This window comes from Heliangelus exortis, chromosome 5, assembly GCF_036169615.1.
Source record: "Heliangelus exortis chromosome 5, bHelExo1.hap1, whole genome shotgun sequence".
Taxonomy (NCBI): Eukaryota; Metazoa; Chordata; class Aves; order Apodiformes; family Trochilidae; genus Heliangelus; species Heliangelus exortis.
The window spans coordinates 27,467,775-27,494,178 of NC_092426.1; the positions used below are offsets into that span (position 1 = coordinate 27,467,775).

Here is a 26,404-nt window from a genome sequence, read left to right on the forward strand (position 1 = left end):
AATTACATTTGAATTAAGCTGGAGTCACAGTTACAGTAATTGCTGTTCTGCAGGAGCTGGCTGCACTGCTGAGGGCTCTTACCCTGGGGTGTGCTTGCAGTAGCTCACATCTTTTTCATTCAGGTGTAAATTGTCTTGTATTTGGTACTAGGTGAGCATGTGCTCACAGGCAGTTACAGCAGGATGCTGAACACAAAGGACTGTGTTCTTATCTCCATTGTTTTCAATCTGCAAAGTCTTATACTTGCACTGAAAAATGTGCCTTAGTCTCAACAGTTCAGGGTTTTGGGGGAGTTGTAATGGAAGTAAGATGAGCTTATATGAGAATTTAAACCCACATTTTTTCAATGTGACTAATGTGCTCTCAACTCTCCTGGTGGAGAGTTAGCAGGTGCCAAAATGAATCAAGCCCCTTGGATTGTAGCCTAGATTACTGACTCACGTTAGCCAGGTAGCGTTCATAAATTCAAAGCACTGTGCATGCTGTGATGTCAGATAACGTTGGCAAACAGATCCTTAAAGTCTCTTTCCTGCTATTAAAATTAATGGTAACTATCATAGAATTAGTCAGTATACTTTGTGTTGCTTCTTTGAGCTAACATCCTGGAAAATTACAGTTGTATTAATTTACAATGTAATTCTGATCTGATTCTAACTAAAGCAAAATCTCGAGGAGGGTATCACCTGTTTCAATTCATTTTGAATCCCAATGACATAAGCAACTATTAACCTGATTTTTAAAAAAATATTTACCTACACTTTGGCACTGTTGTACCTCAGTTGGTTTTTGGATCAATCTGAAGTTGAATAATTACAAGACATCCTTAGTGTGTTTCTTCCTTCCTGACTCTTTGCTATTCCAGGTGTGCTAGTAGGTTACAGCTCTTAGTTTACATAAAATGTGTTTCATAAGCCAAAAGAAAACAGTTAAGATGACATCTAATAAGGTGATACTTACACATAGGAAAAAAGTAATGGTAGAGTGAAAGAAAAATATCTAGAAAACAAGGAAGGTATTGAAGGAGCCCTCCACTGAAAGCTGTCTAGAAGTTGCTTTGAGTTTCAAACCTAAATATTTTTTATTACAGCTGTGGGCTTGGGTTCTGCTGTTTCAATTTTCAGTCTTAAGCATTGGATTTGTAGTCAGTGATTTAAGCTGCAGTGGATATACTGTAGCCCAGTATGATTCTTTCACTGGAAAAGCAGCTCTGGCTTTGCAGCCAAGCACACAGGTCTCCCAGTCACTCCCCCAGCTGAGGTGATGGCACGCTGTGGCTGCAGCTGGTGCCTTGGTAATGCTTTGCTTCCCCCTCAGGGATACACACTTCTAGCATCTTCATCCTGTCCCTTCCACTAGCAAGTGGCCTGTGGCCAAGCTAGGAATTTTCCCTGGATACATTAAATTATACTTGTGAAATGATAAGGCTCAACATTTATAGGCTGGGTACCAGGAAAAAAAAAATTTACTGTATCTCATTTTTTCTTAAAAGACTGTAGGTTCAACTGTCATAAACGCTGTGCTCCTAAAGTGCCAAATAACTGCCTGGGGGAAGTTGCCATTAATGGAGGTAAGTTTCCTTAATGTTTCTTTCATTGCTTAAACCACCAGTTAAATAAAAGAAAAGTGTAAAATTGTGGTATGTACAAAGACATGTTTTTCCATTGCTTAGAAGGGGCCTTTCCTCCATGACATTTTTGTTGTACTACAACGATGTAGTGTGGGACCCTATGCATGGTTCATACACCATCATCTCAGAGCACATCTTCCACATAGGTGGCACTGAGAGGCATGCTTCACTCTGCCACAGGTGGTGGAAGCAGCAAAACATCCAGGTGATCATGGCCTGCTGAATGCAGAATGCCAGAGGAAAGCAAAAAGCTCCAGGCATAAGTTGTCATTCACCTGTCAGAAACAAATATAAAATTGCTTTCTTAATCAAGGGAGATATAAAGTTTGTTTTAGGATAATCTTCCTGAGAAGGAAAAATATACCTGGAGGTACTGGGAATGACCCTCAGGAAAAAATTCTATCACTTATTCTTTGTGTAAAACAAATGGTATCAGTTGCTAGGAATGAAGGCATGAGGATCTGCTGTTCCTATGAACGTGCTGTTGGTTCTGTGTCAAGTAGAGGGATGTATGGGTAGGCTTGACAGACAGTACTGGAGAAAAAAAGAGTGGTTGTAGATGAGTTGTTGATTGCCTTGAAAATGTCACTTTTGTGTGTGAAAAGGGAATGAGAAGTGTGGTAAAGTGTTCAGTTTCTAACACATATTACCATCTGAAGTTGTCAGCCCAAACTGCTTCTGAGGTTAATAAAGTATTGCCTTATAGGGTATCTTTTTTTCAGACTAAAAATTGGTGATCTACTTTCTTGAAGAGATAATAAGAATTTCCAAAACGAGCAACATTTTTAATGGCATTTCTCATACAAGGGTGACTGCATTACTACAAAGTTTTTCTGTTTAATGGCAATTAGTGTAGGCACATTTATTTCAGATGCTGAGTATCTAACTTGGAATGTGGTAAGGTGCATGATTTTTCAAAGGTTGGTGTTTCACTCCTACTGCACGTTCCTCTTGGAAGCAGATCAAACTGGACTTTTGAGTCAATATTTTTTAATTTGTTTTTTATTCTTTACATCACTTGTAACTCACTTGAGTAATAACCATCCTATAATGTAACTATTTATTCAGGAGTGCAAGTAACAAAGCTTATGGAAGTTATTGGATAGATTTTCAAATTCAGGAGATAAACATAACCCATAATGATATATTACTTTCACTGATAGCAGTATAAACTTTTCCCTGAGGTTTGCAGTCAGAAAAAGTAACTAAATCTGCTTATAAATTATAAAACTTTTCCTACTTGTGCAATTTTAGACACTAGTGCAAAATGGGATTGTTCAAAAGTGCTAAGAGAGGACAGGAAGGCAAGCCTTGCTTCTAAACAGCTGGACTAAATGAACAAAATTTAAATTTGTTTCTGAATTAGTCCTTCAAGTTCCCTCTTTCCATCTGAGGCAGCTGTATTGTATCCCTCTAACACAGCCTCTGCCCTCTCCCCATCCTTGTCCCACAAGCAATGCCCTACTTTTGTTGATTTACTTCCTACACATAAATCTAGTGCCTGATTGATGAGGAGTGTTGGTTTCTATGAGGAAGAGCTGAGCGAAGAGATCTTGGGCAAAGCTTGGGCAGGGTGAGAACACCTGCTCCAAGTTTACTCCAAGTGTACTCCTTGAATTTCTACATCTTAAAATTTATAGAATTTATCTTTTCCCCACAAAATAATATCCATAGTATGGTACTCATGGGATCATAGTAGATCAAAGACATTTTCAGCCTGGTATCTGATTTCTATTTTTTATAGCAAGTTGGTTCACATTATTTTCGAACTTAAGAAATAAATACAGTATCTGACTTAAGAAATAAGTACAGTTATCTGTCACTCTGTCCATCTGCTGTGTGAAGCATCTTTCTCAAAATAGTATGTGAAGGAAGAGCTGAAGCAATAAAATTCCAAATATAGTCTCATTAATAAACACATTTAAGCACTAAATGTGGGAGGTTATTTTTAACTGACTGTGGCTTTATTAAAAACAGAGATTAAGAAAGTGTTGGAGGAATAGTAAGGAGTGAACCTTGCACTGTAAAGTGTCATTCATGACTGGATGACTGTTTCTGCCAGAGATGAAGTATAATGTGTCTCTTAATCACATATCAGTAATTTATATCCAAATAGTCTAAAACTGCTGTACATGGAAACAAAACTTTCAGCTGTACACATCCAATTTGAGTGCAATACTATCAATTCAAAACACTTTTCTGCCGGTCAGTTAATTGGGCAAAAGTTTTTCGACGAAAATATTTGGTGTAATCTATGTGATTTTACATTACTTCATCTTGAAATTGGAAAGAAAATGTAATTTGAGTGTAAGCTAGAAGATATGGTTGATACTGTTCCACAGTCAAATAAAGTTAATCCTAAGTATTTTTTTTTTTTTATGCTATCATGAATTACACTTTCTTATATTTGTTTAATATTTCTTTTAAAAAGGCAGGGGGTCTTATTTCAAAAGTATGGATTACTGTGCCATAATGTGCAGCTTTTACAGAGAACATTAGTGCAAATTAAATACCATTATGCTCTCCAAATATAATTTACATTAAAGTAATTGTGTTGAGAGTTATTTCAGTTCATCCTCATGTCATCATCAAATAAAATTATTAGTTTTGATATTACTGCTCATCCTGCATCAGTTTGCAGCTGTAACCTGTCAGCAACCATCAAGATGGTGCACAATATTCAAGCTGTATAGAAAATCTTCCAGAAATAAGGCTCTTAATTGTAGAATTTTTGCCAGAAGTCCATGGATAAGGAATTCTACCTTGACTTTGACATTTACAATAGGAAGTTAAATTTCTGAAAGTAATTTGTTTTAATGCATTTAGAGTTTTCTGGAGTGATTTTCTCAATGACTGGTTAGAGACCACACTTCACCAATACACACTGAGAAGAGATGGGCCCAAAGAGAAGCTGAGTTTTTCTGAAGCTCAAAATGTCTCAGGTTGTTTTGATTGGAGTGTTGTATGTTTTCAGATAACAACTTCAGAATTGTATTCCAGATCTCCTTAGTCCTGGTGCTGAGTCTGATGTGGTCATGGAAGAAGGAAGTGATGACAATGACAGTGAAAGAAACAGTGGTTTTATAGATGACATGGAAGAATCTATATCTCATGACTCTGAGATGTCAATGACAGGATGCCATAGTGACAATGGGGAAATGCAGGATGCTGATCCAGATCATGATGAATCTAACAGGATGATCAGGTGAGCTGGGGAGGGCACCTTCCATCTCCCTTTGTGTGCCATGTCTGGGTACTCGAGGGGGATTCTGCAGGGCCTCTGTTCTCCCTCCTTGAGAATGAAGTGATATGTAGTCATTCTGAAAATGATGTGAGATTGCCTAACTGAATGTATACATTTGGGATGAAAGGGAAACTTAAAAATTCTTGTCATGTTGAGGTAGCAATTGAAAACTGATGCTTAAGTAAACAGATCTATTCTTTCATGGGAGTTATCTTCAGAAACTTTATTTGTGCATGAGCCAATAGAAAACAATTTTTAAAGTATTGGTTTCCCCAAGCATTTTTTCCCTGACGAAAGGTGCATTTAAAAAAAAATTAATAAGCAAAAAACAAATTGTGTAAGCTGCTGTGTTGCTGTGTTATATTCAGCTCTAGATTAATTACTTGGCTTTTTAGGTAACTTTAGAAAGAAGGAAAGTTTGACAAACTTGAATTAGTAGTTTCAAGCTAGTTACAAAACACAGTGGTTTGAAATGAGGAAGGAAAATAGGGATTGAGTTGTGCAACTTGCCTTAAATGTCTGAAGAGAAGAAAGTGTTTTTCACTGGAATTGTGCAGACTAATAGGGAAAAAAGTAGGTATTATTTATTGTCAGGGAATCTAAAATGAATCAAGGTCCTTTCAGCTGTAGTTTCTTTGATGCAAGGGATCTCTACCTTGAAGAATCATAGAATAATTCTCTTTCACAGATCCCAGTTTGATTTACAGTTTCCTCTTTCATTTTGCTAATTAGGAGTCTGTTTAGGTAAAGCATCTCACTTAAATCTCTGTTACTAATGTCTACTTTTCTGCTGATGGAAAGCAATACATTGCAACACTATGCAGTTCTACCTCCTGCAGCAGTTTTTTTCTACTCTCGTGTTCACCTGCATAGACACTGTATACAGGCACCTTTTATTATTGGAATATAAAGCTTTGCTAATGTCACATAATGTATAACATTTTGAATGGCCCATTATTATTAAATATAAAAAAATACAAATAACAAATTATAACTAATTAAAACATTAATAACCAAGGTACATGTTTTCCTTAGTTGAGGGGTATTCCTGTATTCCCAGTCATGATGCAATAATACATTTGTAAGGTCTCCATGTCCATGGATTATTTTTAATCCATTTGCTCTGTTAAAAGCAAATAAAAAAGTAAATAAAAAAAGCTTGTGAGCACAGACAAGAATAATCATATAGGACTGCAGATTATTTGATCATTTTTAGTCGAAAGAGAGAAGTGAACTGTATGTTGCAATCTCCATGAAACTTAATGACAGCTCACCTTTTGCATTTTGATTGAAAATTGAAAATTCACAAAATGTTTTCTTTCCTGGGTGCATATCAGTGAAGCAGTACCATCTGCAACCATCCACAGTCAGAACAACTGTGGCAACTTACGGAATTCTTTTCCTGGGTGTTTTTTGCCCTTTTTGTTGGAGTTGTTGCACCAATAGCATTGCCATCAGGGGAGAACACCTGAGCTCTCTGTGCTGTGTTTTCATGTACAATGCAACGTCCCTGTTTTAAGTTTTGCCAGAAGTAACCAAGCATTTAGGTTGAGGATTGAGCAGATTATAAACTGATATTACATTACGAAGAATCTGATCTGGAATTAAGTCCAACAGCAAAGAAAGTGAGAAGATGGGCTTGGCTTCTTAAACCTCTACAGTGAGATATTCCAGATGTTATCTGAGGTGCTGTCAGGCACAGTGTCAAGTTCCCATGCCTTCCTGACTTGCTGTGTCTTGGTCAAGTCACGGAAAGTTTCAGCCTGTGGTACCTTAACAACCCAAGACAATGGCATCATGTTGCTTCAGGCCTTTGAGGAGAAACTGTATTAGCTAAGCCTCTTTCTCTGAGAAGTTCCAGGAGATTCTCTGCTCTGCCCTGTCAGGATACACACAACTGGCCAGCTGCCACACTTTCTACTATGCAAGCCATCAGAACTCCACTGTGTGTTTGAATGCAAGAAAGATCACAGGACAGTAATCTGATGAACAGTATTTATTTAGGTTATAATTGTGCACAGCACAGGTTGTGTTGAGGCCCTCATCATTTGCCCATCTTCTTAGCTCATCTTCAGGAGTATTTTGGGGATAGAGTGTCTGTCTGTGTGTGTGTAAGCCTTCAGAAGGTCTCTGACATTCTCCTGTTGTAGCATTACAGTTTTTTTTCTTTGTAATCCCAAGATACTTGGAGTGACAGAACAAAATAGTTTCTAGTCCAGGTCTGATAGTGACAATAAATATAAATGTGTACATTTGAGATAGAGATATATATATATATATATAATCTGATTTTAAAGTTTGGCTTTTTTTTTTTTCTGTTTGTACAAAGTTATCTTAATTTTAAAAGTCTTTATTGGTTTATTCTTAAGCCCTTCAACCAGCAACAATATTCCATTAATGAGAGTGGTACAATCTGTGAAGCACACAAAAAGGAGAAGTAGCACAGTAATGAAGGAGGGTTGGATGGTTCACTATACAAGCAAGGACACACTGGTAAGAAATGTAAAGGAAGACCTGTCTTACTGAAACCCTAACAATATTTGAGAATTTACAGTCCCTCATGTAAGGCATTTTTTGCAGTATTTTTGATTCCTAAAGTCCTGACTCTTGTCATAACTGAGGATTGGCACTGTGTGTAACAAAACAGGAGACAGCTGAAACAGACAGAAAATGTCAGAATGTGCCAGTTGCATTGTCATAGGCATCCAGACTTGAAGACATCTGGAAGAAGTTAAAAATAGTATTAGCACCTTAAGTATTCTGAAAAGTAGCATTACCTTCCAGCTGCAGTCTTCTAGATGTCTTATGCCAGGTGAATTGAGAGTTTTATTCAATAGATTTAGAATAGAAAAAAGTTATTTTCATTCTGACCTGCTGAAACAGGAATATAGACTTCAATATATGGCTTTTGAAAGTGGATTGGGGTGTTATAAATGATACAAAAAAAAAGTACATTGGTCACAAATTGTGCTGAATGTAATGCAGAGTGTGCAGAATATAAAGGCATATTTTATCTTTTTAAAACTTGGAAGAATTTGAATGGAGATAAGTTATTACCAAAATAACAGAGGGTGGCCCTATAAATCCTAAACTTAGAGTCCTCATAAAAAAATCTAATAGGAAATCATTCACAGTGCATCTCTTCAAACAAGTAAAATGTTTGGAAATTATTATCTAGAGAAATGAACATCTCATTAATGTCCTTGGAAAGTGTTAGAAAGATTTTTCACTTATTTTTCATTGCAGAGGAAACGACACTACTGGAGACTGGACAGCAAATGCATTACACTTTTTCAAAATGATACTGGAAGCAAATATTACAAAGTAAGGAATCCTTTTCAATTTCTTTTTATACCAGCAGAATATAATTACTGAATTATATTCTGGATTAATAGATACTTACCAAAAGTACACTAGTAGTATATCTGACTTATGTTTATTTTCATCATTTAAGATGCATATGTGTGTTTTGCCTTTCTCAAGCAAGTCTCAGGTAGAAGGGTGTTTACTAACAAGGACCTGTAAATTTCCACAGGATGCTGTGGAAATGGAAGGTTTTTGTAAAGGGACATTTCAGTATCAATGACAAATTCTGGCACAAAACTCATCTGACATTCTGTCATTCATAATACAGATTCTTTCCAAACAATTAGGATTCTTTCCAAACGATTACTATTTTAATTCTGTCCTTTGTTTTATCTGGATTGTAAAAGATTGTTTTAATGCTCATGTCCTTTTACCTGAGGCATTGCCCTAGTAGGGTTTAATAATGAGAAGTAATTTCCTCTCAGGGAAATGTCTGTGAAATGTGCCCTAAGTGTTATTTCAGATGAAACTATAATAAAGTTGCAACTATGTGAAAGGTGGATTTAGAATATTAATGTTGAATAAATTTATACTTCAAATGCCTTATTGCAAATAAATTTTATGAAATAGCGAACAGGGTTTAACTTTCATGAGGAGCTGGTATAGGATGGACCTGCTCTTTTCTGATGGCACCTCACTCCTGTCTTTGATAAATTTATATAAAGTTCTACTTCGTCTTGAAAAGAAACATTTAGTATTTTACTATCAACAATCCTCTGTGTCACAGAGTTTCAGGTTACAAGAGCCTTCTGGTTTGTACAAGAAGTGTGTAGTTGAAAGCAACAGCTAATATAATATATTCACCAAAGTTCATAAAGTTCATGCTGCAGTTTTTTTTGTGTTGGTAATATTTACACAGAAAATAAAACACTTTTTCACTGTAGGAAATCCCATTGTCTGAGATTTTGTCTCTGGAGCCTGCAAAAACCTTCAATTTACTGCCTCCAGGAGCCAGTCCTCATTGTTTTGAAATAAGCACAGCAAATATAGTCTATTATGTTGGAGAAAACATAGAAAACCTCTCAAGTCTTCCACTGAATAGCAGTGTTATCACCAGTGGTATTGGCATTGACGTGGCACGAATGTGGGAGATGGCAATACAGCATGCCCTAATGCCTGTCATCCCCAAAGGAGCATCAACTGGGTCAGGACCCAGCCTACACAGTAAGTTTATTCATTTCCTTCATTTCAGATAAGTGAGAGTCAGATCACAAATGACATTTCATAATCTTCTGCACATGCTGAACGGAAGTATTGCACAGCTAGTCAAGGCTGTTATGTCATGGTTTATCACCTGTCTGCATACTATTTTAAACGCCACAGTTTCTCATCCATGTGTTTCCAGTGTATAATAGGACATCTCTATTAATATAAAAGGTGCAGATTTGTTAGCGAGCAAATAGTTGTTCTGTTTGTAGGGCATCTCATCTACATTTGTATTTCTGTCAGGAGTAATAGCTTTCTTGTGCAGAAGCATGAAGTTTTCTGAGCTCGACTTGGGAACTTAGAGATTTTTCTCATCGTGACTGTAATTTACATTTCTAGCTATCCTCAGAAGTGGCTCTGAACTCTTTAGGTCACTGCAGCACAGATGATCTGCTCCCTTTCATCACATTTGGTTGCACAGCTGTCACAAACCTTGTCCTGTGCTAAGATGAAATGAGCTCAAGTGTGAAGAGCATCTGTTTTAAGCACAACAAAGCATGGATGTTACACGGGACCAAAAGACGGAATATATCTTTCCCTATAATTTACACACCTTTGGGTAATTCTGTAGCAAAAATGACAGTTTATGTAAACCAAACATGAAACTCAGTTACATCTAGTTCAGGTATTGATAACAAATTAGCACAGAGCAAACAATTTCCCACTACTAGGCCTGTGCTTCTGTGACTGCTCTGCTACTGTAGTCAGTCTAGTTAGTGTAAAGCAAAGTTGGATATGTCTACACAATTGGGATTAAGCCTTTGGTTGCAATATAAACTCGCTTTAGCACTTGACATCTGGATGCTATTAATGCAGTGCCAAATGCTAATGAGAGAGCAAGCCCCTGAGAAACCAAGTGATACAACAGGCTGTGGCATTACATCTCCAGGCACAACAGCTCACATATCAGATTAGATCAGCTTTGTCCTTTGCTTTCTCGACTGGGTTCCTGCATAAAATAGTGTCACATTCTGGATGTCATTTCAGTCAGGCTTGTTGCCTAGTGCCCCTGCTTTGAGCTCAGCATAGCTGTCTTCTCTCTTGGGAAGTCTGAAAATTTTCTTTACAAGTTAGTAATTGTCTTTGGGTATTTTGTGAACCAAGTATGGTCATCTGAGACCTTCAGAACAAATTCCTGTGGGGTCTGTGAATGATGGCAACTTGTATTCTGCTCAAAATCTTTGTCCATGCTTTTTTTTTTTTCATGTGAATACAAAGCAGCACATACATTTGACAACAACTTGGCAATGGCAAAAGGCCTCTATGTAAGTGGAACAGTATATTCCAAAACTGGTCTATTCCTAAGAAAAGAGTAAGGGAATAACTCACAAGGAGCTGAAGTTATTGCAACTAGGAAAGGTCCTGATGGACAGTAGGGAGCATCTTGAGTATATAACACAGGCTTTATAGTAGAGAATGTAGGTTTTGATGAGGCTGAAATCCATACTAAGGAATTCTAAGCAGAGGTAGGAGACTGGTGGTGATGCTCCAAAGGACCAATCTTTCCTCCCCAAAATGATGCCTTTGTGTAATACACTTAGCAACAGACATAGTCTCAAGTGTTATTGAACTCCTCAATAGATTTGCAATTTAAAATGCATATGTTAACATCCTAGACTCTGATTTTGTAGAGATTAGATCTGATATTTGAGGTATTAAAGCACAAGTGCAGTTTTTTATTTCCATTAGTGCCTTTAATAATGTCTCTTAGCCAGTTGAAATGTGTTACTTTTAACAGTGCATATACAAATTTGAAAGTGTATTTGCATAAATAGCATCAAATACATTGTAGATAACTCTATAAATAAAAAATATTATTGAATCCTCTAAATACAGTTTACCATAGTCGCAGTTATGATATTGGCATGAGGTATAGACCCAAAATAAAAATGCACAAAAAGCAATAGTGAGCTTGAAAATTGGAATTAGGAGGTTCCACTATTAAAAAAAAAACAAACATAATGAATGTGTAATTCTGTTCTTTACCATGCACTGCAAAGCATTGTTCCAGTCACATACTTGTGGGCTGATGTAATTTTGTATTGGCTGGTAGATGAACAAGCTGACCTAATTGGTCCAATTTCTGGAGCTGTCAGTAAATTTTGATGTAATGTAAATGTCATTTCCTATTACTACATGTTTAAACTAAAAGCACAGCAACCTAAAGTATATTTTACTTTCTTCCCCAGGGGATATATCCATCAGTATTTCTGTGTCAAACTGCCAAGTTCAAGAAAATGTGGTGAGTGTTCTCTGGATGCTGGTGTTAGACATGCTTTGATTAAGCTTGCAAAGTCATTGATCTATTATGCAAAAAAGAAATGTTGGAAAGGAGTTTTTCATTTGTGGAGAATTATTTTAAAATAGCTTTGCTAACTTCTGGGAAAAATAATTTTCATGGAACATTGTCTTGACATATTGGAATTACATATGGGTAATTTCTCTTAACACAGAAATGATCTACATATCCTTGCAGGATGTTAATTAGCAAATGGAAAAGTGAGCCATAGAAGTTAATAGTTCATGAGATCTCGTGAACTTTGTAAAGTTAATCAGAAGCCTTGATAAGAGCACTGTTTTCTGTCACCACTGAGAGATCATATATTCTCTATTGAATAATGAAGCTCCATCCGAAGGAAGAGTCACATACATTGTTATAAGAATTCTGGGCTTCTTTTGCCTAGGACTGTGAGACACAGGACATGTGGTCAAGGTAAACAGTCTCATGGTCAGAGGAAATAAAAAAGGCTGCCTACTGCTGAGTGAAACTTTGGTACAGCTCTGGTAGTTGCCAGAAAAATGCTAGGGAAGGATGTGTTCATTTGTTTCCTAAGAAAAAGCAAGACAGTCTGTTGTCAACGCTTGGTGCTCTTTTACTCTTTTTGTCTGCTGCTGGTTAAATATTAGGAAAATAAAAAGGTCTCTAAGATTTAAGCTTATGCTTTAGCCTGTGTTTAGGCGCCAAGAAATAGTGAGATGGGAGGCTCCCTCTCTGGCGTGGTAGAAGATTTTACCCCTCTCAGTTGACAACACAAGTAGCCAAAGCCCAGAACAGCTGATATTCACAGTTTTCTATAAACTTGCATTTCTGTGGCTGACATGAGCTGATATAGGAACTTTTTGTAATTTCTGCCTTGTCATAAAAAACAGCAGTGATTCCTAGATCTGGAATTGCTAAGGAGTTGCTAACTCCTTATTTCTATATTGTTTCTATATTGTTTTTTAAATTTCAGAAAGATAAAATGTAGTGTCCTGCACTGGGGGCTATTTGTTTGGAAAGGGCAGCATCTGAAGCTGTCAAAGATGCAGGGGCTTTTACAGCAATGGCAATAAACGCGGCTTTTAAGAGGACTTGTGTGAATGTGCTTGCCAGATAATATGTTTTGAAGGATACAGTAGTAAATATCTGCTAATCCTCATTTAGAAAACAAAATTAAATAAAAAAAAAATTGTTTACCTTATCTCAGGGTGTATTTTTTTCTTTATATTAACAGGATATTAGCACTGTATACCAGATCTTCCCAGATGAGGTGTTGGGATCAGGACAGTTTGGAATTGTTTATGGAGGTAAGGTTTTGTTGTGCTGTACACTTATGCTTAAGACAGAGACTTTCTTGAGTTGTGAAAGAATTTCGACTTGGGAATGTTTTGTTACAGACATGAGTTGGCCATTGTTTTAGAGAGGCAGTGTTGACTAAACAATGAAACTTCTTTTGTTGACAAAGTACTTTTGTAATGTAAAGTTTTCTACTCAGTAGTAGGCCTGTGTACATTACTAGCTAGATATTCTTTCTAAGTTCTAATAAAGAAAACCCTGAAACGTAGAAAAGTTGTCTTTTTGAGAACTATAATTGAAGAAGAAAAATATCTTCTTCTTGCTGTTTTTCTTGGGCTGTTTTTGAGAGCTTTCTTCTTTTTTTTTTTCAGGAGTTGAAATTTTTTTTCTTAATATTTTTTCATCTTTTTTATCCTTTTTTTTTTTTTTTTTTTTTTCAACATTTTTTGCTTTTTCAGCTTTTCAAGCATTTTTCAGCTTTTCCTTGAGATAGTATGAAGTGAGAACTACCTGCAAATTTCTCACTGGGAAATCTGAATCTCTGATAAACCTGGGACATGCACTCACCATGCCTAAAGGCAGTTACCTATTTCTTATTTGCTAGTCTGGAACTACTGTAGAAGGAATAAGCCTGCAACCTGCTAATTGCAGAGAATTCAGTTTAGGTATATGAACAAACATATATAAACATCTATTTATATAAGAAAACTTACCTTTGCATCTGTACTATTGAAATGCAGACCTGGCTTTCTCATGTGTATGTTTCCTACATGTTTAAACAGCTTTGTCAGATGGTAACACCAAAAGTTCTCTTATCAAAGGTAGAAAGGGAAATGACAGAAAATTTTAAATTACTTACATGACATAATTTGCTGCAAACCTGCTCTGAGAATTACTTGATTGTGGTTATTAGTACAATCCTGTGAAAGTGGATAATTTTTCAGAATTAATAATGTTAATTGATAGAGATCTTTTGTTTTATTGATGCAGGAAAACATCGTAAAACAGGAAGAGATGTTGCCATTAAAATAATTGACAAACTAAGATTTCCAACTAAACAGGAAAGTCAACTTCGTAACGAAGTTGCAATTTTACAGGTATATTTCTATTCTTTTTACTGTATTAGCTCCCTTTATACATTACTATAAACATCAAATAATATTAAAAATATTTTAATTGATAATCAGTAGTATTACTCTTGCAAAAATACTAGAATTTTTCCTGCCTAACCTGCTATATAGCCAAGACCAAATGTATTGGAAATGTAATGTTAGGAATTACAGTTTCTGCAGTTTTAAGCTCCAGGCGTAAGGAAAATGTCTGTTTGTTAACCGATTTAAAGTTCATCCCTTCTCCTGTCCTGTCCCTAGAAATTTCATGCCTGTTGCCTACACACAAGGCATGCAGTTTAAATTATAAAGAAGTGAACTGTTGTTTAGTTCAGAAGGGTCTGAAGACTGGCTACATAATGATAAAACCTACTAACCATGTTGGGAAATCTATGTTATTTGAATGCTGTATTTGTCTTTAATAGAATCTTCATCATCCCGGCGTTGTAAATCTGGAGTGTATGTTTGAGACACCAGAAAGAGTGTTTGTTGTTATGGAAAAACTCCATGGAGATATGCTGGAGATGATCTTATCGAGTGAAAAGGGCAGATTGCCAGAGAGAATAACCAAGTTTTTAATTACTCAGGTAAGAAATTATTTACAGACCTAAAAGGAGACCTGAGGTCAGTTATTATCACCGTTTCTTATGTTTTGCTTTTGGCATAATTTACTTGTCTGTTTTATGAAAGCCTGAATGGTAATATCAGGGGTGGTAAAGACAGCTTTTTGTGTACATTCTCTGGTAGGCAGTAAAACATTAAGAGGACCTAGAACTGGACACATGTACAGCTGTCTAGCTGCTGGATGGAAGGGTCATCAAGCTACAGCTTCTTATGTGCATGAACATTTTATATTTAGCACAGGAAAGAGAAGCACTAACAGCCAACTGTTGGAGACCTACACTAAGAAATTGGAGCCTCTTGAACTACACCATGCTTAACCATGGCAGTTCAATACTGTGGACTTTTCTGTATGTGTTCCATGCTGAGATTGGGTCTCAGCATAACCCCTGATTAAATTAGCCTGGTTTCCTGTAAAACTTCTAACAATGGGGTGTTTTTTTTTTTTTTTATTCTTCCTGTTGTCATATTATCATGCTGCTTCTTTGGCTGTCTGTAACACTGATTTGCATGTAAGTACAAGATTAAGTAGCAAGCCACCTCAGAATCAGTGCATTCTGTCTTTCAGCAGTGACAAAAAAGTCCAAGAACAACAGTGTTGTGGTGGAAGCTTCTTATTCAGTAGGTTTCATAGTTTACAGATTTTTGTGGGTGAAACTGCTGCCAGCATCAGAATTTGTTTTCTTACCTTCCCAGGTCCATTCAGCCTCCTTGTCATCATCTGCTCTATTGTAGTGAGAATTTCTGCCAGCCCCTGACCAGGCACAAGGGAAAGGAGTTAAAGCCACAGGAATAGGATAAAAATTTCTGTTGCACTCTGTTGCCTTGTTCTTGTATGTGTGGAATCGAATCAAAATACATGCAAAGCAGCTTATGGTTTTTTGCTTCACAAGGATGTTCAAAATGGGTCCCATAATATTTCTGTCAATTTTTTTTTAGTGAATTTAGATCTGGAAGGTTATTTTGTTCCTGCATTTACAAATTAAAAAAAACAAACAAACAAACAAAAAAAAACCCCAAACCCAAGTACTTAGAACCAAGTTTTTAAAAACGTTTAGAATATGAAGTCTTTGGAGAAGGAAATATCATATTCTGTATTGTGAAATATCAAGAGAACTTGAGACACAACAAATCATAGCTGAAATTTTTGTTTTTTTCCCTCCTATTGTAGACATTGTTTTATGAGGTAACTTGTTGTTAGGTTGTTTCTCTCTACTGAGAATCTGTCCCTGATTCTCTGATTACTGATATTGTCTGAACAATATAAACCAAACTGAACAAAAAAGTGCAACATTTAAAACTGAATTTATTTCTGATTTCTTTACAGATACTTGTTGCTTTAAGACATCTTCATTTCAAAAATATTGTTCATTGTGACCTCAAACCAGAAAATGTGTTATTGGCATCAGCTGATCCTTTCCCACAGGCAAGCAGACAATGTCTTTTCTTAAAATAAGTTGTTCCAATGAATAAGTGTTAGCAGTTACTATTTTATGAACAAACAAAAAAGTGACTAGTGACCTCTCTGTGTCTCCTTCAGGAACTGTGCAGAATCTTTAGATATGAAAAAACTGGTCACTTACTAAAAAATTCTTAAGCAGCAAATCTATTCCTTTAAAGTTACCAGGCAAGATGTTGCGGAGAGGCAAGATGTAACTCGGTCCATGATAAAATGAAAGCAGAAGTTCAAGAACTAAATTTTGTCAACTTGCTTGATTTAGGGGAAAGCCATAGGTAGAACAATTCTTGTGTTGCATATTTTTGTGGTATGAATGAATAAGTATTATTTTGAATTACTGGTTTCACCAAGAGCATTCTAAGCTGTCATGTGTTACAGCTTTTACTTTGTTTTTCACGGAGTGAGGGAGCAGAGGATATAAAGTAGATCACGTAATCTGCTTTCAGTGGAATAAGGGTATTCCTCACAAAGAGGACTTTAAAAAAAGTCTACTTGAAAAATGTTAGGAGATGCATATTTCAGCTAAACCAGATAAAAATTCTTCAAGTGTGTATTTAATAAATAAAAAATAATGTCAGTCTTACTATAGCACTTTTCTTTAAACAGGTAAAACTTTGTGATTTTGGCTTTGCCCGCATAATTGGAGAGAAATCTTTTAGACGTTCAGTTGTAGGGACGCCAGCCTATCTTGCTCCAGAAGTGCTGAGAAACAAAGGCTACAACAGGTCTCTGGATATGTGGTCTGTGGGTGTGATCATTTATGTAAGCCTCAGTGGTACCTTTCCATTCAATGAAGATGAAGATATACATGACCAAATCCAGAATGCTGCTTTTATGTATCCACCTAATCCCTGGAAAGAAATTTCTCATGAAGGTAACATCTCTTTATAACTGTGTTCATATAAATGCTAAAAAAAACCTATTGTATTTTGCTTTCATATTTTTCCCCCTCTACCTATAAGTGGGAAAAAAGTGTTTGAAATTTCGAGGTACCATAATGTACCATACTGGTGCTATCAACTGCTTTGAACATTTCCTGCAGAGCATGCATACTCTGCATGTGGCATAATCCTCTAGCATGGGATCTTTCCAGGAGGTGTTGCAGGAGGCACATAGGCACCTACATATTGGGTTTCTGTACAGTCTTGTGAGAAACCTCAGCTGGTGGAACGGGTGTTGCTTATATTTACTTCTGTACCTCTTATAGTAGGTTCTACTACCTCTGCAGTCTTTTCTTGTTCTACTTGTGCTTCAATTTCCATTCAGTAGGATGCTGTACCCCTGTAGTCTTTCTGTGAAGAAGATAAAAAGATACTGAACAGTTCCAAGCAGATGAGGTTTCAAGAACAGTGTGAGAAAGTGTTGTAGAAGAGGCTTTTGGCAGGGGGGGAAGCCTTGAAGATAACCATTGAGGCTTTCAGAACTAGGATTCTAGTGGGTGACATTTGATAGTAAAAGAGTAATGTGAACAGTTCACTATGAGCATGTTTAAAGAAGGTAAATTAGTTATATTAAAAATGCCTCAACACAACTAAGGAGGACATTTAACAAAAATATCAGTTCTGGTTTCATTAATGTTTCTTGAACATAACATTTTCAGGGAACTTAAATCTCTCTGGTTGTTTTTTTTAAAAAATCATCATCTTTGTGTCCTTAAAGTTTTGCAAACTTCATATGTCTTAAAGCAAAGGAATCAACATAAACATTAGATTTCTTTTCTGAATTGTAATAGGTACCAACATGAATTAAAATACTAGCATTTACAATTTCTGCTAGTAACAGAACAATTTTTCTGGGTTTTAGATGACAGGTTAGCTTACAGGTTAATGGTAGCTTACTTATCATAGAATCATAGAATTGGCTGGGTTGGAAGGGACCTACTGGGAGGTGGCTGTGCCCCTCCTACTTGCCCTGTCTGCGCGAACTGCCTCATGAAGTGCCTCTCGAAGTGCCATGCCCTGTTCCTGTTTGCCTGCTCCTGCTCGCCACGCTCAGAGTCACTGGCGCTCCTCGCAGGCCTTTCTATCCCTCTCGGCAGTGCTGGGTGCCACCCCCTTATCAGCTGATTGGCCTCACCTGAGGTCCCCAGCTTGTACCTACATGCTTACTTATAACCCTGTGGGATTCTTAGCTGGAAAATGCTTTGAGAGCATTGTGTGTTGTTTTATCTTAGTGGCAGATGAACCTTGATGAGATCTGTGGAAGGGACAAAAAAAGAGCCATAAATCTTCACAATTATACATTGAAGTCCTCCGAACCTCCACACAGTTCTGATATGTAAGCTGACAGAATCTGTTGGCAGCAATGCTTTATCTGGCGCTAGAGAGATAAGCAAACAGCAGTCAGGAAGAGGAGGCTGCAAGAAACTGTCTCCCACAAGTTTCTACTGTGGTAGACAGAAGATCAATTTCTACATTCAGAGGTGAAGATTCAGTAGAGCACCTACAGAAAACTCACCTACTGGGGTGTTATCTCTCTTTTCATAGAATCACAGCCTGCATTGAGAGTTAATGGATGCAGGCTGCAAGCATGTAGAAGGGTGGGAAAGAACAGACTTAAACAAGTTGCTAAGTTAAAATCTGCTTACACATTGTGATTTTATGATATGTATCTTGAATTCCTAGCTGATGAGCTACTCTATTGTGCTAAAGAAAAACCTGAAAAAATTCTGAACAGGTCTGTTATGTTTAGCACAGGAAGTGTTATATCTTTGTCCAAGTATTACTTGATAATGCTGATTTTTAGAGCTTAAAGTTGAACTCAAACTCCAGATTATCCAGGGATAATAAAGAAGCAGTTTTCTCATCTCTGCTGTTCTGAACCACTCTTCAGTGCAGGTCACAAGAGGGCAGATCTGTGGCCATATAGCATGCTTAAAACACGAATCTGCGCCCAGCATTTTAACGCTTCTAATTTGGATTACAGTTCTGAACAGGGCCATGATAATTAATGGTATAAAGTGTTGAAGCATCTGGGGCAAAACACATGATTATTTAAAGATTTTATGAACTTGCATACACAACATTTCAAATAAAAGCTGTTTGAAAAGGTTTGTGTAATTAAATGTGGACTATGGTAAGATGAAGCTCATTTCAAGCTAAAATACACTCATTGGGCCTCAAACTTCTCTGCACAGAGTTCTGGAAATCTAAAAAATTCAGACAAACAATTACTTTCAATTTGAACAGGTATTTTCTTGTCATATCTTTTCCCTTATTCTTTTTTTGCCAAATATTATTTATCATTGAAGATTTCTCAGCAGAACTTTTGGCATACATGACTATGATTGCTTTTTAAAGTGTTTTAATTTTCATATAGAAAGATCAATAATAGGTATCTTTTAAAGGCCCAATGGATTTCTTTTTTACCTAATTCTCCCGGATTTTTAATCATAGCAATAATTATGCAAAGACGTTATTAATTAAAGTCAGCTAGTTCTTCCACTCAAGCTTGTAAGGGAGTTGTAACACATGATGGAATGCAGAATCCAGCAAGATCTTTATAAATAAACATTGCTGAACCTAACACTTTCAAGCTGCTATGATTTGAAATTGCTGTTTGTCTTGAAGGATGTACACAGATATTTTCTTGCAAGAGGCATTATTCTTTGCTGTAAACTAAACAAAAATCAAATTTGTTATATTTTTACTTCTAAGGAAGAAAAAATATTGAATATCCAGCATTCTATCCCATTTATTGACACTTTAAAACTTCTATGAATTTTTAATATAACTTTGACACATACTAAACAACCTCAACCTTCAAACAAAATTTTGCTGTGCTTCTGTAGGATTAAAAATAAAAATAAAGTTGATTAGACAAATATTATTGTCACAGATAAAGAAATGTAAAAAATATTACCTTTAATGGAAAAGCATTTGTCAAAAGGTTATAAGTGAATGTAATTTTTCTCATATGTCCAGTGCTGTGTCTAAGCACTCTTTAGCAATAGTCTCTATGAATTGTACATTAAAGCTCAATTTTAAGAATGGTAGCTTCATGGAGAGACCATATTACATGCCTCAGTCACAGGAGACAGAAACAGAATTCAGTGAACTTAGAATAGTGAGGCTACTACCTAGGAGAATTATTATTAACTCTGATTTTTGCATGCAAAGAAAAATTCTCTGGTTCTCTGACCATGTAAAATGCAACATGCATGATTGTTTTGTCTTTAGTACTGGATGCTGTGTATGTTCCCAGTATGCTAATGCTAGAAACACTGTTGTACAATGGTGAGAAGTAGCAGAAGGGTTATAAACAAACAAACAAACAAACGAGTAGTTGTTTATGTAAACCTGGTGCCATCTATGTGAACAATCCTACAGGATGCCTAAAGCAAGTGATGGCAGATAACACAGACACCCTAGAACAATAGATAAAGGGGGTTACTTCACACCTATGCTGGATTAGGAGCACAAACATATGCAGCTACTACACCTGAGCTAGTTACTTCTTAGAAAGCAGCAACTTGCTTGTCCGAAATTCTGTGTATGTCCCTTTAATGGAGCCATAAATGTTTCAAAAATTGTGTTTTATACCTTGTTATGCAATTTTCAGTTTAGACTATGGGAAATGATCATTGACCAAAGAGTCTTTCCAGTGCCTGTGAAACAACAGTTTTATTAGCAGCACATAATTTGTCACAGAATGGCTAATGAGAGCAGTCTTAGGAATTCTTGCATGCTTATTACAAGAATAAACATGGAGGAAAACAGAACAGTGTTCAAACCTTTGTTTCTTCCTTATTACTATTACTCTGGCTACTACAAATTGGATGTAAATCTTCCTCCAACTGTAGTTATTTCAGTGCTCATGTCAAAGTTTAATAGCTAAACTTAGTAGTGCCATGTTAACTTGTATGTTTATTGTAATCAGGAATTAAAAACTCATATATTTTACTTTTTAGCAAAATCATGTATTTCTTTCCATTTAATGGATAGTGCAAAAATTAGAGCTGCGTTTATCATCACTTTGGGTTTAGTGCTCAGTAGGTGCCTTTTCTGATATTGCCAAGCAACAGCATGTTAATTTGGGAGCAGGAATGCAGAGGGTGGCAAAATTTTAACAGGGGAAAAAGGAAAAAAAAAAAAAAAAAAGAGAGAGGTCATACCTAAACACTGTGTCTAGAAAAGCAGCAACAGTGGTAAAGTGGCCTAAAAGTTCCCATACTGTGTTCCTTATTCAATTACTGCTCTTAAGCTAACATTCAACTGGCTTTTAAAATTGTGAACTACACTGATAAGGTGATAGATTTGTAAAAATACATGACCCATAACAGTTAAAACCTCATTATTACATAAATAATACACTTAAAGTCTAGCAGTTTTAGAGCAAAAACATATGGGAAGAAACTGTATTTTGGAGGAAAAGTGTGTTATGAATGTAATTGTGTGGTCTGTGTTACTTTCTTGAGAACTCCTTTTTCTCAAACATTTTCTAGCAATATTTAAAATAAATATCTACAGTTGTAAGCCAAGAGAGGAAGCAAAATCCCTTTGAGAATCATAATTCTCACTGTCTAATGTCTTTCACTCACTGTCAACAGTTCCATCTTTGCCACTCAGGAATGTGGCTACTCATTGACTATGTTTTCTCTCCATAATATATCTATCTGATAACATCTGCATTAGTCTCATCAGCTCTTCTTGCTGAGAAATTCTAGAGGTTTTTTTGGTAATGCTGTCTGTCCTCGTCCCCCATTAAAACTTAACTCATAAACATTAAAAGCATTCAGGTTTTGTAGCTCCTAAAAATTTTTTTTTTCCCAAATTATTACTCAGTCAAAACATTTCTGCAAATGTCTTTTCCCAAAGCTTAGCCCTTATGCACAAAATCCCTTCTATAACTTTGCCAAATGCGATTGTTTTACATTTTAAGGTTTTTTAGAGATTGTGCGTGTGTACACACAATCTCACAGATTATGATTTCTGCTCCCAGTGAGCAGCTGCAGTTTCCCAGCTTTCTCCAATAGCTTCTCTCTTTTGAAAAAAATATTTCCCAGAAAACTGAGTTTGTTTGTATGTCTAAATAGAACTGTAATATGCTATTGTAAAGAGGTAGTTTTTGATATCATAGAATCATAGAATTGGCTGGGTTGGAAGGGACCTCTGAGATCATCAAGTCCAACCCTTGATCCACTATTGCTGCAGTTCCCAGCCCATGGCACTGGGTGCCACATCCAGTCTCTTTTTAAATATCTCCAGGGACGGAGAATCCACTACTTCCCGGGACAGCCCATTCCAATGCTTGATCACCCTCTCAGTAAAGAAATTCTTTCTAATGTCCAACCTAGACCTCCCCTGGCACAACTTGAGACCATGCCCTCTTGTCTTGCTGAGGGTTGCCTGGGAAAAGAGACCAACCCCCACCTGGCTACACCCTCCTTTCAGGGAGTTGTAGAGAGTATATATCTTGTATAAAACCAGATCTTTTTACGGCCATTCAACATTCCTTTACCCAATCTGCTATTTTTGTTCTGTCCTCAGTGGCTGTCAAGCCAGCTTACATTTCCAAATTCACTAAACTGCTGTATGACAGTTTGACCTTAATTCAGATGTCATTGTGGAATTTTGTTAGGTATTAATACAGAGGAATCTACTTGCAGAATATTCTTCTGTTTTATAGCTTTAAATTTTGCATGTCAAATACAGAGCTATTTTCAACTTTGACCTTCCATTCCACCCAGTTTGCATCATCTCAAAGGTCTTATTTTGACTTAACTACTTGAAGGATCCTGTCCATCTGCCTGTTGGTATACTTTACCTAGTGTGTCTTCACTGTTCCTGGCTGTTCCTTTGAACTGCATGGTCCTGAAATGTGCTATATCAACCTTTGGATTATTCATTGCGTGTTTCATTCTGCTGTGGAATTTTCATAAGTCATTGTATTAATTTTTTTTTCATCAGCTGCTAACTCAACTCATCTACTGCTAGTCTGACGATCTGTGCGGTGTGCACACTGTTTATTAGGTACTTCACATTACTTCATAATATTAAATAATTTGGGAACAAACAATGCCATTTCTTCCATGTATTTAATCTGATCGTGGTGTGCCTGTTACACTTCTGAGTCAGAGGTAAAACCACTGCTGCCCTCAAGCCAGTGTTTATATGGACATTTCAGCATATTGTGAATAGAAACTGTTTCACGCGTTAATGAGAAGGTCACCTAAATATGCACTAAGTACTAGGAGGTCAAATCCATGTTATAGCTCAAAGATGCATTTTTAACTAGCTGTTTAAACTGAGGTCTTGGCTCTACTTCCATATATTTGCTAGGATAGATTAGTGTTACAAAATCTGTTTTGTAGAGGTGCATCTTACAATTATCAAGGACTATGCCAGTTGATGTCCCTGAATATAATAAGCTCTGCCAGCTGAAGGTTATTCTTTGATAACGTACCTGCATGCGTACTGCAGTATTTGTCCACAAAGCTGTGTTGTAGGGAAGGAGTTTATGTGTATGAAAAAATTATACCACTAATAAACAGAGCTATAATCAGAAGAATCCAGTACCTAGGAAGTCCTAAACTTTACACTAATGGCAGCAGCTTATATTTTACAACTGATGGCTGTAAGGGTAGCTAATATTATGGGTATACTTTAAAAATTCTGGACCAAGTATAAATTTATTGTTAATTTATTGTTAATTTGGCACTGCTTTTCTTTATATTCTTAAGGTGTTTTCTTTTTTATAACAAAAATCTATCTGTATCATAGGACTAAATGAATGGTAGGTTTATAATAGAGTTTTCAGATATTTTATGAAGTTCTGTGTTAATGTGTGGATTACATCCTAATTGAGCTAAAGCAGTCATTCCTATGAAAACTGGTATGTGTTAATTTAATGCTTAGGGTGAAAATTGTTACCCTGTCTTTACTACAAATAACTATTTGCAAATAATTAATTAGAGCAAATCCTTTTTGCTACTGATACTCATGTTTGATCCCATTCTTTACCTACATTTGAAAACTGAGTATTAAAACAAAGGGAAGTGTATCAATAGTTTGAGCCATAAGTCCTCACAGAAGTCACGTTTGCATTTGTGCTTATTTATTGCTAAGAGGCAAGAAAGATATTGAAAGAACCCAAAAGAACTAAAGATAAAGACCCAAGAATAAAACCCAGGAACTAAAAACAAACACCAAAATTTGTTACAGAGACAGCAATATTCCAGCTGTGAAACAAACAGGCTATCTGTGTAAACTGTTCTCAAGAACCACTGATTGCTCACTGCTGGCAGCCCGAACCATTCTGTGAAGTTACCTTTTTACTTTCATATTTGTGTACCTTTCTCTTGTGATTGTTTCAAGGCCAGTGCCTTTCTGAGCTGTTCAAACAACCTATTGACACTTTCCCCTAAGAATACAAGATAACAAATGTTATGAGGTGTAGTATATAATTGTCCTGCAGGAAAAGAAAGTGGGCAGAGGGTTTTTCATCCTGTTGTAACTTAATGGAGGCTACCTAACTATATGTAATTTCATCACTTGCAAGTCTTGGGTTTTTACCTGCTTCTAGTGGGTTGGAGAGAAGATGCATAAAAGAGACATTATCAGATACTCCATGGCAGGAAGAATATTCAGTAGGTACTTGCCAGTTATAGAGGCACATCTTGGGAAACATGACAAACATGAACTTGCTTAGATGTCAACAGTTGGTTGACTGAAATTAGTTGCCTCGATAACCAACAATTTCATCAAGTTCTAGACCTATTTGCCAAGCTGAGATTCCTAGTGAACGATGAAAAATTATATCTGAAATTCATATACCACTAAAGACAATAGATAAATAGGATAAATATTCACATTCAATACTGATCTACTAACCGAAAGACACCCTGAAGTTGCACTGTAATTCTGCTGAATTGGAGGCTAAGAGGACAGCATTATAGAAGTTGGTGATGTTTGCTGATTCCTAGATCTACTGTGGTGGTAAGGGCTATATTCTTCTCTTCCAAGCATCAGATGACCACTACTTTTTCCTAGGTTATTTCAGAAGTCACTCTATAATTGGACTGTGGACTGTGTCTGACTTTGCTGTCTCTTCCTTGTAGCTTGGAATTCAAGGAAAAAGACTAACCTCACTACTTTGAGAAAAAAATGAGTTTTCAGAGTCCTGACATATATCAGTAGTAGTGGACCTATTGACTACCCGTGGGCTTTTTAATCCCATATTAATGACTGGCTTCACAGACATTTTTAAGTGAGACCACAACACAACAGGAAAAGTTAAATTAGGATTATCTGATCCAGGAAAAGAATAGCTAAGAACCTCTAACAATGCTCTTTTTGTTACAGGTCCTGAGATTTGTTTGATTTAATTTCCATGATTGCTTTGGTTTCCAAGATAATATTCATTCAGCATCAGGAATGCATGCAGATAGGATGCCATATTTTCCTGAACATTGTGCTCTGCCTTATGGCACAAACACACAGAAAGATCTACTTGGCAAGCTGAACCTGGAGAGAGGAAGATTCTATTATAAAAGAAAATCTTGGCCATATTGCTGCACAAAATATAACCTCAGAGGTGTATGAGTTAAAAAATTCTGTCCTATCTCCTGCTCTTAATACAGACAAGATGATTATTCATCTCCTTCAATATCTAGCTGGAAAAAATACCCATTCTGACATCAGACCCAGTACCCCTTGGTGGTATGATATTTCTGTGTCTCTTTCCAGACCACCTTTCCTGATCACCAAATTATAAGCAAAGAAATGAAAATGTAAATACCAGCATACTTTGCACAAGCCAAGAGATACTGTGATGAAATGGGAAAGTGGCAGTGATACTGTAATTGTTGTGGTCCATCAGTTATTTTGTACCCAAAAGGTTCCCCCAGAACACATGCCTAGTCTTTAGCACCACCTAGAACAGAATTTTACCTTTCATGCATCATTTATTTTGTGTTTGATGTTTTTCTATTTTATTAGATGCATTCAGAGCTCAAAAATTTCATCCCAGAGACTTTTCCAAATAGGTCACTCAGTGTGGTTCCATGAACTGGTCATTGACTCGTGGGCTTTTTCTCTTCAGGCACTACAGCACAGACACCTGTAACTTCAGTGAATCACACAACTCCTTCAAAAACACATAAATAAATACATTTCTAAAGAAGCCCTTTTGCCTTTATGAAACACCAGACTGCTTATTAGGAGGCAGAAGCAATGCTCAGTTCAAATGATTAGTATTGCAAGACTTAGTGAATTA

General features: G+C 36.5%; 1 protein-coding gene across 3 annotated transcripts in view; it reads left to right on the top strand.

Moving 5' to 3' along the window:
* The window catches only part of PRKD1 (protein kinase D1), a 124,924-nt gene that overhangs the window by 95,736 nt on the left and 2,784 nt on the right, over positions 1 to 26,404 (top strand). For all 3 annotated transcript variants that reach the window (XM_071746202.1, XM_071746203.1, XM_071746204.1), the window contains 11 exons: positions 1,491 to 1,568; positions 4,629 to 4,833; positions 7,242 to 7,365; positions 8,119 to 8,196; positions 9,123 to 9,402; positions 11,634 to 11,686; positions 12,939 to 13,011; positions 13,991 to 14,097; positions 14,535 to 14,696; positions 16,058 to 16,156; positions 16,796 to 17,063. In XM_071746202.1, coding sequence (XP_071602303.1) covers positions 1,491 to 1,568; positions 4,629 to 4,833; positions 7,242 to 7,365; positions 8,119 to 8,196; positions 9,123 to 9,402; positions 11,634 to 11,686; positions 12,939 to 13,011; positions 13,991 to 14,097; positions 14,535 to 14,696; positions 16,058 to 16,156; positions 16,796 to 17,063 — 1,527 coding nt within the window. The remainder of the gene's footprint in view (positions 1 to 1,490; positions 1,569 to 4,628; positions 4,834 to 7,241; positions 7,366 to 8,118; positions 8,197 to 9,122; positions 9,403 to 11,633; positions 11,687 to 12,938; positions 13,012 to 13,990; positions 14,098 to 14,534; positions 14,697 to 16,057; positions 16,157 to 16,795; positions 17,064 to 26,404) is intronic.